Source organism: Nansenia antarctica, assembly GCF_963989245.1.
Source record: "Nansenia antarctica genome assembly, chromosome: 7".
Classification (NCBI taxonomy): Eukaryota; Metazoa; Chordata; class Actinopteri; order Argentiniformes; family Microstomatidae; genus Nansenia; species Nansenia antarctica.
The window spans coordinates 16,844,891-16,857,866 of record NC_137677.1 but is presented as its reverse complement, the minus strand read 5'-3'; the positions used below and the strand labels follow the sequence as shown (position 1 = coordinate 16,857,866).

At 43.8% G+C, this 12,976-nt stretch overlaps 1 protein-coding gene across 1 annotated transcript in view; it reads left to right on the top strand.

Moving 5' to 3' along the window:
- Window positions 1-9,857: 9,857 nt before the first annotated feature.
- Window positions 9,858-12,976, top strand: part of palm1a (paralemmin 1a) — a gene marked incomplete at both ends in the record, with an annotated part of 31,920 nt that continues 28,801 nt past the window's right edge. Inside the window, one exon of the mRNA XM_080536339.1 lies at window positions 9,858-9,902. Coding sequence (XP_080392465.1) covers window positions 9,858-9,902 — 45 coding nt within the window. The remainder of the gene's footprint in view (window positions 9,903-12,976) is intronic.

The following is a 12,976-nucleotide window of genomic DNA, read 5'->3' as shown; positions in this document are numbered from 1 at the left end:
TTTTTGCAGAAAATACTAAGCATTCTAGTATGCCTCTATACCCTCTTTTTCAGTCCTCTACTTGATGGACTGTTTCTGTGTCTGTAGCTTTAAATGCAAATGAGCTTTAATTAATTAATTAAATTGGTTAATTTATTAATCAATTATTGAAGCTTATTATTGATATAGAAACTCATTACACAGAACATTTTACTTTGTGTGTAACTTGTGTAGTGACATACCAAAAGCGTGTAAATACAGTATCCCGGTGCAAAAAGTGACGTTTACTGTGTCAGTGTTCGTAATAATCGATTATATGACCGCAACAGGAGAGACTGAGGTCTGTTGACAATATTTATATTCATACTAGAACTGCAACAGAGCTGCAGTATTGTCACAAATACTAATATTACTGTAGCGTAAAGTGTATCTCTGGATCAGAATGGTCAAGGCCTGGGCTTCACTTTACACAGACTGCCCAGCTAGTCCAGCTTTATGGCCTGAGCAAGTTAGCTGCTGGGTGCTAATCAAAGTAACACAACATAAAAACAAAGGAATTCCAGATGTGTATCGTTAAACTAATACTGTAAACGTTATTGTACATCCTGCAGCCATGGGCGGAGATACTCAGATGGGGGGCAGTATAATTCTAATGAGACCCCAATTTACGTAGGATCGTGCTGCAAATCTGAATGGCCTGTTCAATAGTTTTCTGAAATAGGTAATTTTTCTGTTTTTTCCAGATTATGAAAGTGCAGATTGTAAGCTTCAAATGACATACACATTTCATACACTGAAATCTGATTGCAATAATTGAAGCAGATATGCTTATTTGAATGTTGGTACACCTCAAACCAAATACCTGAGGAACTTGCTCTGAATCAAAACAAATGCAACACAGCTGCTAGTAGCTAGTAGCTAAAAAGGAACTTCACTATGAACATCTATCAGCATGTTTAGCACATCAAAACGTGCACTGTAAAAACAACAACAACGCTTTATTCAGTAGAGTTAGTATTCTGAATTGTTCAGACAGGAACATTTAAATTACTATGAGTGAACGTACAAATGTACATCAGAGGAATGGAATGGACCCCAATAACGTAACATACAATTGTGAATAAACTGAAATTGCAATTCGTTGTTGGCACATCTGGTTCGTTGGTATAACAGCAGCGCATGCGCACAAGGCAGCTCAGACCTCAACACATTTTTTTGATTGGCCGCTTGGCTACAACTGATTTGCATATTAGCGGCCCCAAAGGATTATGGGCCCATTTTATGTGAGTTTTGTGGCTCACACCGTGACTGTGTTGTACAGGGGAAAGTATGGGGTAGTTCCAAATTCAAGGGGTTTAAGGCAAGCTAATGCCATGCCTTCGAAAGTTTGTCTGTGTTAATGTTCCAGTGGCGGTTGATGTCCGTTAGAAGCTCGCATGATTACATTTTATGCAAGACCAATAGGCTACATATCCATGCTACAATACAAATCAGGAGCATTGTTCTCACTGAATAAAAGTTGATTAATATTGATAAAATTCAGTATTGTGGCGAGTCTGGCGACTGTTATCGCCTGGTTGCGCGTTACAGCCAGCTAGCTAGTCACGGCTACTGTTATGTTCACTACTGTTGTTCACTGCGTTGTTGTTGTTCATTGATTGGCCGCTTGGCCACAACTGATTTGCATATTAGCGGCCCCAAAGGATTATTGGCACATTCTATGTAAGTTTTATGGGTCAAACCGTAGATGAGTCGTACAAGGGGAAGTATGGGTTAGTTCGAGTTCAAGGGGATATCCCAAGCTATAACCGTGCCTAGAATTGTGACTGTGTCAGAGTTCGATGGCGTGCAACGGTCAATAAAAGCTCGCGTGATTACACTTAGTGTGCAGAGTCCAATTCATATCCACGCTACAGTATTATTGATTCATTTCAGAATTTAGGTTATTTAATTAAATAAAAATAAAAAAATGTGATGTGATGACCGTTGACAGGACAAACTAATATTAGTTGGACCAACATTCTAATATTAGTTGGACCAACAATCTAATATTAGTTGGACCAGCGATCTAATATGAGTTGGACCAACAATCTAATATGAGTTGGACCAACATTCTAATATTAGTTGGACCAACATTCTAATATTAGTTGGACCAACAATCTAATATTAGTTGGACCAGCGATCTAATATGAGTTGGACCAACAATCTAATATGAGTTGGACCAACAATCTAATATGAGTTGGACCAACGATCTAATATTAGTTGAACCAACATTCTAATATTAGTTGGAACAACAAACTCAAAATTCTTAGTTGGAACAACAAACTCAAAATTAATTAGTGCATAAGGTTGCCTTGAATTTTTAAATATTCTCAACTATTCTTTTTTTAGAGTGTGCTGATAGAACATCAACATGCTAAAAACACATAACTACGCATAATTAGATGATCACACAGTCCTTGCTTTTGAACACGTCCTAAAATGTGAATCCAATCCAAATATTTAGTGATCCTAAAACTGTTTTTATTATATTGAGTGGGCACTTCAACACCCTTTCATAATATGCAAAAAAACAAAAAACACGTTTTACTTGTTTTTTAAAGAAGCTTTTTGGTCATTTGCGCATCTTGAGAATTGCCAACATGCGGACCTTTTCACCAGACCGTGTCACATATATATATATATATATCAGTTGTCCTGGCTCACTTGGACTGATTCCTATCCTGCGTTATATTACTCTATCTGACATATGTATGTATCATAAATATAATAATATACTTTGGGATTATTTATTATAGCCTGCATTATCCCTCATAGGATTTTGAAACAATAGTGACTGTTTCCTGTGTGTGTTATCTGTGATGCATGTGGCTGCAAATTGAGTTTTATTGCAGACTATAATGGTTCAGTGTCTCTCCCTCATCCCGTCCAAACAGGATGAGTCCAAGGAAAACCACACAAACAGTAAGGAGAGTTCAATCAATCGGCAAACTTTTTGATTAAACAACAAACTTAAAAGAATATATTCCTGAACAATGAACAACTTTACATTTGAGAGAATAAGACAATGTGTGAAATGATGACATCATTTAAAAATAAATATCAAATATTATGACCACAGGAAATGGCTTGGGCCTGTTTTGCTTCTAGCACTTCCCCCTTGGCTAACAAAATGAACCCTGTGTAATCTGCTCAAATATAGGCAGCATATGCATCCATCAGGGAGAGTGTTGACTATTAAAACACAAAGGTTAATTAATCATCTCTGAGCTCTGAGCTGGTAAGCAATGAGATTTTCTCAGGTTTTTTAGGCCTGTGATTATTTACCTGTGTGGTCGCTATCAAGGCACACCCCATTAGTCTAATGCAGGGCCTCGAGTTGGCGCTCCACTGTCCAGGGGGAGATGGTGGCCAGCACTTGGGTAGGAAGACAGTACCAGCCCGAGATAGAGAGGGCACAAACAGGGATAGTGGCGGACACACGAACACTGGGGCACACCTTCACCACCACACCTGGGAGAGTGAATCTGTCTGCTTCTCATGTTTCATTGTTGTTATTGTAGATTGTTGACGTAAAAAGGCCACAGTACATCTCTAACTTACGTAACTGTGTTTGTGAAGGCTAAGACCTGAGAGACTGGTATTAATAAATAGGACAGTTAATGAGCTGAATTACAGTCCAAATAAATACTGAATTGTCGAACCCTAACCCTAACCAACAGCATTTACAGACAGGAAATGTCTTTAGACTTGTGGTGCCATGTGTTCTTCTCCCCTCTCCCCTTTGTTGCTGCTTATGGGGACGTTGGTTGGAGGAAGCACTGGTGTTTGCTGATTGTTGGTCTGCATTATCTGACCCGGCCCAGTCTGTTACTGTGTCCCACACGCCTCCTCCAGATGAAGAGAGACAGGATGCTGCACTCTCCTCGATCACATTACACTGCAGTGCTTCGGACAAATCAGGGCTGCCCTTTGTCGATGTTACTATCCTCTGTCATTGTGAGGGAGAGTGGTGTTGGTCATGAAGCCTCAGAGCTTCTCTTTGTTGCTGGCAGTTTTGTCGTTTAGTTTCTCACTCAGATACACTCACTCAGCCCTGCTTTGACACAATGTCAGAACAGTAAAGTGTATGTCCCGAGAAGTAAATAGCATGAAATTACCTAAGAAGCAGGGAAAAAGGCAAATAAACTGTTCAAACACTGTAGGCTGACCAGCTACAAGCTCTCCTCTTGAGAGTAAAAACATCTGTTTCACTGAAATTGTGGCTTATGTGATTTATTTTGGGGATACAGAATATATTTCTTATTTTCTTCTTTGTTTATCACGAAGGATGCATTGTCAAATGACTTGTTATCAGCAGGAGATGGGCTCAATTCAAAAGCAACAAAAGGAAAACTCACCCCAAAAGTATATATTCTAGGCCACATTGACAGATCCTTGTGCCTACTGTATGTTGACCTTGCTAGTGAGTATTGGAATCTCTGCATTAAGTAAGCATTTTGGTTGACATTTTTGCTGAATCAATATTTTATCGTTCTGTCAATATTCTTTTCTTCTTTGACGATCATTGAGACTGGTGGAAACTGTAGACGCTGGTGGCAGGATTTGAAGGGGTACAGTATATGACGTTCAGAGACAGCAGAGCTAACCTCTGGATCAACCTATGGCACATATTTTGTCATATGAGGAACTTGTTGGTTTATATTATGATTTCTGAGTTGTTTTTGTGAAGACTAAGCAGATCCACAGCAGGTGATAGAAAGCGGAAGTGACTATGCAGCTGTGATCACTTCTTCCCCTGTTCCGTTGACCTTCTTAACTCCCTAATCTAATCAAGTTGACGTGACATATTTCACATTCTTTTTTTTCTCTTTTTTCTAGTTTTTATTCAAAATGTTTTTTTTCTTGCCCTTACAGTAGCAACACTAGGCTCATGAGTATATCCTATTTTGTGAGACTTAACTCAAAGTGAAAATTAAGATCCTTTAAAAGCATGCAGTGTTCTCCATGAACACTGGAATCTATCCTGGAAAGTAAAATCTGCTGGGGTCAGAGAATACATGACATTAATGAGGGTATTGGTTAAAGTGTAAACAATAATGATCAAGCATTCTGTGTAGCCCATTCTGCATCTACAAATGTGATTTGACAGTGATTCAGAGTGAACCCTAATTTTAGTATGTGCTTTACTTAGCATGGAGCTGTCTCACAATCTCTGAAGTGTTTTCCCCCTCCCTCTGTACGCCTGTGGAGCTTAGTCCGTTGCCACAGTGAATTTGCCTTTGACTGGTTCTTTGACAGGTACTCCCCTGTGGTACACCCACATATCTCTCCTATCTCTCATCATCCCAGAGCAAACTCAGGGTCCTCACCTACTTTCTCTGGGCACATCATTACACGTAACAGTGTAATGTAAAGGGTTGGACACGATTGCACTAGTTCATATAGTCAATATTCATGAAGAGTGAAAGGTGTATCCCCATAAGGCATTAGAGAAAGTGTGTAGGTGTTTTTGAACTCCAAGGATTTGCTATGGTCATTTTGGCCTGTTATATTAATATAGGCCCCATCTACCATACTGTTCCGGATTACAAATCAGTTCAAAGCAGTATTTGCAAAACTTTTCATTAATATGTGAAACATTTCATGAGGGAACATTTGAAGACAGTGGTTTGGAGGAGAAACAAACTGCTCTTTGAGGGAAACAAACTGCTCCATTGACCATCCCTGAACCCTGTTGTTGTCTGAACTTCATGAAATGTGCATGTGACAGAGAGAGAATTAGCGTGCAAATGCTTCAAGACATGATCTTCATTTTTGAGAATTCTAAGCATGCACTGAGTAACTGCAGCTGCAAAATGATTCTTGCCTAGATACTTGAGTTTTTTTGTGAATAATACAAACTAATATAAGGTTATGTAATATTCACCACCACACTTTGACCCACTGACCCTCTCAAGTGTTTCTGTACAGGCCGTTCATCGTCAAATCAGCCACTCCAACCAGCCTCTATGGAACACCTCTGTGCATACAAAGTGGTGGATACAGCCTAGCTGTAGGTTAATGCAGCCCTACTCACTCTTTGTGTGCCCACAGTCACACCTTACCATTTGTGTTTGTAAACAGGGGGGTGGGTCTTGGTTAATGAAACTGTCACTTCTGAATTCTTTGGTAACTTACACCAAAAATCAAAGATGACCTGTAATAAGGGGCTAATTGTGGGAGGAAAAACAGCTTTACAGTCACACTCTGTTAGATGTGCATAACATCATAGAGTGGGGCACCAAAATAAATATACAATGGATTAAATTAATCCCATTACATTTTTAACATGCAAGTATTACTTGATTCCCTGACATGCCATGAGAGCAGCATTTAAAAGAATTCAACAAATCCTATATGACAACAACAACATAGATGATGGAGTGTGTTCTCAGTATTTGGGTTAGACAGTTCATCTCATTCATCTATAAGCCTTACAATTCTATGTGAACATTTCATTATTTGGAATGATTGAACATCGGAGAGATTGTGTCTATAATCATGTGCCAGCAGTGAGTATGCAGTGCACTCCCCTTTAGAGTGTTATAGTATGTCTGTGCATCTGTGTGCATATATTTAGCAAGGCAGCGGTGTTGGCCAGCGAGTTGCTTTGTCCAGTCCTGTCCTGTCCCTCCCTTCCACTCTCTCTCTCTCTCTCTCTCTCTCTCTCTCTCTCTCTCTCTCTCTCTCTCTCTCTCTCTCTCTCTCTCTCTCTCTCTCTCTCTCTCTCTCTCTCTCTCTCTCTCTCTCTCTCTCACTCTCCTCCCTGGCCTGTCAGCCTCAAAGCTGCTGACAAGGCACACATCAAGCAGGCGTGTCTCATGCCTCCCAGACAATACATCCCTACATGATGCAGCTCTGCTGAACTCTGCATGCTCAGGCCCAGCAGCTAGAGCCACATGGGCTATTAGCCTAGCATCTGAGATCTGTGATATTCTAGTAGCTCTTTTTGTCCTCAAGCTTATTACGAAACAGAGCTTTTATGAAAATGTCTAGTTGTTTCACAATATGTGAAAACTGCGTAGCGTTCACAATAAAACATGTGTCCTTCTGGTGGGCCTTGTTCAAATAAAAATGCTTTAATTAAAACTCCAGCTAGCTCTCCCAACTACTACCCCTTAGTTCATTGCACTCTCTACTGTAAGTGAAGCATATTTAACTTAGGAGCCCTCAAATGCATAATATTTTTACAGGTGGTGTGTGTTATATGGGGTGGGGGGGGTTCTGGGGGATGGGAAACACATGTCGGGGCTGTGGGGTGTCGGACTGGCGGGGTAGAGTCCAGGCATTCCTGCGTTCCTTCATGGCGTCTCATCTTTCAAACTGGGTCTATCAGAGGGGGCTGTTTCTTAATAAACCCACACCATCTTGGATGGAATGGTAGTAGATAAGTGGGATGGGATGATTATTCCCCCCCACCACAGGCAAACACACACGCACGCACCTTCCAACAGGCTCTGATGTGGTGTGCAGAGGCTTCCCGGAAGCAGCCTGAGCTGAAGACATGCCAAGAGCACACAGAGAGTTGCTTCTCTTGTTATGGCTCCCCCTTTTAATATTGTAGCCAAGTATTGCCCGCCCCCATGTCATTGCATTGCATTATTACCCCGTAAAGGCACCTAAAATAGTATTGAAATTGTTTTGATATTACGTGTTGGCCATTTGCCTCCCTGGATATTCCTTTATGTGTTTTAAAACCCGCCTACAAGGAAAGTGGGGTAGCACTGGCAGCCTTTAGGTCCTGAGTTCTTTCTGAATACTTTCATGACACTACACATTGTTCCCCCTGCAACCTCTTCCAGGAAAGAATTCCTAAATTCTCTACAAAAAAAGCTTCTGGAATAAAAAGAACGTTTTTATTGAGCCAGCTTGAGTCTCATCTCATCTCTTGTTTCGTTTCACGCTTGACTTGTAATACTGTTACTAATTAAGTCATTTCCGTGCAACATCTCACAGACTCACAGACTCACCCAGAGTAACAACATTTCACCACGGTTGTCAATCGTTATTTTGGATCAAATTGTACATTGGACTTCTACTCTACCGTCTTCTACTCAGCAACTGGCCATTGCTGCCTGCTGCTCAGGCTGGCTTTTCCTTTGTTGTGTTTTGACTGGGGCAAAAGGTCAAGGAATGGTTGTCCTTCTGGCATTCAAACACAGACCTTCAAGTGTTGAAAACTGGAGCTAAGAGGTAAGGGATGTACACTAGGCATGTACACTAGGGATGTACACTAGGCATGTTCATGATCAGAGGTCAGGGATGTACACTAGGGATGTACACTAGGCATGTTCATGATCAGAGGTCAGGGATGTACACTAGGCATGTACACTAGGGATGTACACTAGGCATGTACACTAGGGATGTACACTAGGCATGTTCATGATCATAAGAGGTCAGGGATGTACATGTACACTAGGCATGTTCATGATCAGTCCGTTTAAACATCAAAGGAGCCCAAATGAAATACTTTGTCTATACTTTAACTGGCCAGAGAGACAAAGCCTGGCTATCTCAGATAGAATGACCCTTGTGCAACATCCATGTGAATGGTATATATATATATTATTATTTTTTACCAGTGTGACTATGCTATTTGTCAATGTTTCTTTTTATTGTTTACAACTATGTGTGAAAATGTTACAGTACAGTACATTCTTGGGGTTAGACTCCCTGACATGTAAATGTTTTGTGGGAACTTTATGGACTGAATATCTGGAATCAATTATGCCGGCATGCGATTCAGAAACGTGACATTTATATTGTTGAATAATTGTTGTTCTTATTTGTTTCTTCCTATTTCAGGAGGAACGGAATGTGCATATTGTAATACTTTTCATATGTCATAATTATATTTTTAAAAAAGAAACCAAACTACACGTCAGGATGTTGTTTTACATACATTTTAAATTATATTTTATTCTGATTGTCTTTAACGCACTTTGAGATTCTGAGATTTTGAGATATTTTTACATTAATTCTGTAAATCAAGTAGGGTATGTGTGTAAGGATAAAGCAGTGTTGTTGACCATGTCAGCAATTTATGTGATACATGTTTTGGCCTTCCATCTATTGTGACCTCTATTCAAGGTGCCATTTTCTGCCTTAGATAAGTAACTCATAAGTTACTTATCTAAGTCTACAAGAGAACAGGAAACCGTGATTAACATATACTATAAAATCATGTGAATAATGTGTCCAGGAACGATTACCAGTCATGGGATTGGGGAGCAAATACTATGAATTCCTCTGCTATTACATTATATGTTCCTTCTCTAATAACATTCTCAAAAGGCAGGACTAAGATATTAGAACTGTCAGAGAGGTTGGAGTGTGTGTGTGTGTGTGTGTGTGTGTGTGTATGTGCATGTGTGTGTGTGTGTGTGTGTGTGTGTGTGTGTGTGTGTATGTGTGTGTGTGTGTGTGTGTGTGTGTGTGTGTGTGTGTTGTTTCCATAAGTGTGTGTTGTTTCCGTGCAGATATACAGTAGCTTAGGTTCTGTTAATGTAATGCTTTACTGTGAACCCAAACAACATTTAAAATGTGTGTGTGTGTGTTTGTTTGTGTGTGTGTGTGTGTGTGTCCTAAAATGTCCCTATTATAGCTAATTAAGGTGCAAGGTATCCAAGGGTGGAAGGAATGCAACTTGGCTCTTCCCATATTCTCATCTTATTTAACATGTAGAGAAACCCAGAGTATCCAAGACCACCAAAAACATAGTAGACAGGCATAGAGATTTATGTCCTCCCTGTCCTCTTTGGCCAATTGTCTTGTCTGTCTCTTGTTAACCATTTCCTCTCTCACCGCCCCCCATCTCTCTCTCTCTCTCTGGCAGGATGTCCGAGGGGTTGTCACAGCAGGAGAGACTCCAGGCTATAGCGGTAAGTGATGAGATGCCATGCCACATGCCATGCCCATGTTATACTATGTTCGCCAGTGAGTACTAGGGTATACACAAAATACTTGCATATGTACTCATATATCATTTCATGAGTTCAGTATGACGTCCTGGTCTTTCAAGCATACAATGTGACTCTCCTATTTAGCATACTGTACTACTGTAGGTAGTTTGGAAGTATGCTATTTTAAACACAACCACTCTCGCCCCAATACACGTACCCACTCCAAACATTACTAAAGGAAAATGATGACCACTAGCACATGCATATAGATAGACTGGTGTGATTCTGGTTGATAGTTTCTCTTTTTCCCCTTTTCCTTATTGAGCATTTCTCTTCTTCTTCGGCGTATGGGTAGTTGTTTTCCTCTCCACTCCACCAGGCTCGGGGCCGAGGGGCTGCCCTTTTACCACCCCGAGACCTGGTTGAGGGGCTCATCCGGGCTATATTTCTGGACACCCCTCCAGAAGCCACGTCATCGTCTCGTCATCTAATACCGACAGACCATGCATCCCGTTGGGTGGGTGGTACACCGGGCAATCCAGGATAACATGGTCTGCGGTTTGGTCCTCTGCGCCGAACTCGCATGACGCATTTGGGGCCAAGCCCCATCTGTGCATTGATGAGCGGAAACGCCCTACGCCGGTCCGGAGACGATTGAGCCTCACCCAGGATAGCCTTGGCAAGTCCATCCCGAGGGGCTCAGGGCCGGATGTGGTCGCGGATTTGGAGGTGTTAGCCTCCCACTCCGCGCGCCACATATAATCCGCCCATCCTGCCGCACTGATGTTAAGATCTCTGCATTGCTGCCTGAGATCCTGTGCGGCAGGCACAAATGGGTGTCTCGACTTGAGACGCCTGGAGGGCTCCGCTGTTATAGTGAGCCTATCATGGAGCAGATGGTTATTAAGCTCCACGGCCCGGCAGGCGAGACGTGCTGTGGCTCCCGTGCGGCGGAGGCCTGCGGGCTGGATGCCTGCTAGGATGGGAAGGTTGTCCACGGGGGTAGGACGCAGGCATCCTGTCACAATGCGCAAGGCTTCGATTATAGGCGAGTCGATGAGGCGGGTGTGGGCACTGCGACACCATACTGGGCGCAGTATTCACTAGTTGAATAAACGAGGGCTAGAGCTGCCGTGCGCAAGGTCCTTGCGCCGGCGCCCCAGCCCGAGCCAACCATTCGCCTCATCAACGCCACACGAGCTGTTAACTTCTTGCGCAGTGACTCGAGGTGTCGGCGAAACGTGAGCGTCCTGTCCAATGTCACGCCGAGATAGATTGGCTCAGCGGAACATGGCAGGGGAGTTCCATCTAGGTGTACTCTAAGCTCACATTAGCCTCCCTGTTGTTAAGGTGGAAGGCAGCCGACACCGTCTTTGCCTCGCTAAGCTTCAATCTCCATTTCCGGAAGTATGCCACTAGTGTCTGCATGTCCTGGCTCAGAATCCCCTCCACAGACTGCCAATTTCCAGCAGAGTACACCACTGCGAGGTCGTCTGCTTAGGCGTACTTCCGCGAGAGTGTGTTGGGCAGGTCATAGGTGTAGATATTATAGAGGAGGGGGGCCAGGACCGATCCCTGAGGGACGCCGTTCTTAAGGCGTCGAAGCCTGCTTAGCTGTCCGCAACCGGTGGTGAAGGTAAAGCTGCGGTTACGGATGAGCTCCATGATCATTCTGACCATGTGCCTGTCCGGCAGCAGGCGGAGCAGCTTGCAGGTGAGGCCGCGATGCCATACGGTATCGTAGGCAGCCGTCAGGTCTATAAAGACGGCCCGGCCTTCTTTTTTGCCGAAAAGCAATCCTCGATGTCTTGAGTCATAAGGGTGACTTGATCTACGGTCGACCTCCCGCGTCGGAACCCGGCCTGCTCACGTGGGAGCAGCGGGTCGACAATTGGTTCGATGCGGGCGTAGATGAGACGCTCGAGGATCTTGAAGGGGATGCATAACAGAGAGATGGGATGGTAACTCTTAGGGTCCCCTTCAGGCTTATTCGGTTTAGGGATCGCAACAACTAGGGCTCTTCGCCAGATTTTGGGGATCTTGAGTTGGCGCAAACAGGAAGTGAGGAATGCTCTCAGCCAGGACTTCAAGGCGGGTGCGGCATGGAGAATAAGCTCCAGGCAGATGGAATCAGACCCCGGAGCTTTCCCTGGCTTTAGATGCTGGAGGGCAGCAGCGAACTCCTCCGGCGTGAATTCACCGGAGATGTAGTCACTGCTAGGTGTTGGGGCCCTCCAGAGGTCTGACACTTATTTTGCCACAAGTCGAGACGACTCGCGGTCTTTGCCCTCGTATGACCCACTTTTCACAATTTGTGATGCGATTTTATTTGCAGAGATGGGGCAGTGATGGGGGGAGTGTCTGGACCTACCAGTGAGATTGTTCATGATACTCCATGCCTTACGGCTGGAGTGCGAGAAGTCGATGGAGTCAATGGCCTCCTCCCAGCGCTCCTGTCTTTTACGGCTGAGTCTTGACAGCAAGGCTGTTGCGAGCCTGTCCGACTCAGCTCCTGCAGGGGCCTGGAGGAAGGCACAGTGGAGCTTCTCACACTCCTCATCTCAACACGGTTTGTCGCTAATGCGACGTCCGTGTGGGATGGATTTTTTTGTCGCTTTCACCAACATGCCGCAGAAGTCCCGGTACGCCTCATCCACGTTGTTAGAGTTAGGCGATGGGAGGTGCCTTGTGGATTTGTTGGTAAGGAGGCGGAAGCGTTTCCAGTCGGCCTTTCGGAAGTTCCACCGTTTCACTGGCTCACTCGGAACAAGGTTCTCGAGTTTGGCCATTGTTATCAGTGAGGGTCGATGTTGAGACCTCGGGAACTTTCCTAGCACACGTCTATCGGGGAGCCGGTTGTCAGCGCTGGCACTCGCGAATGCCAGGTCAGGGTTCGTCCCAGTGTTCCAGCGACCGGAGCGGAAGCTGGCTGCGCCCTTGGGGTCGTACAACAGGGCCAGGCTGTTATTAGCTGCCCAGACAGCCAGGTTCTCTCCGTCGGGTGAGTTGGTACGGTAGCCCCAGTCTTCATGCTGGCAATTTAAGTCACCAGC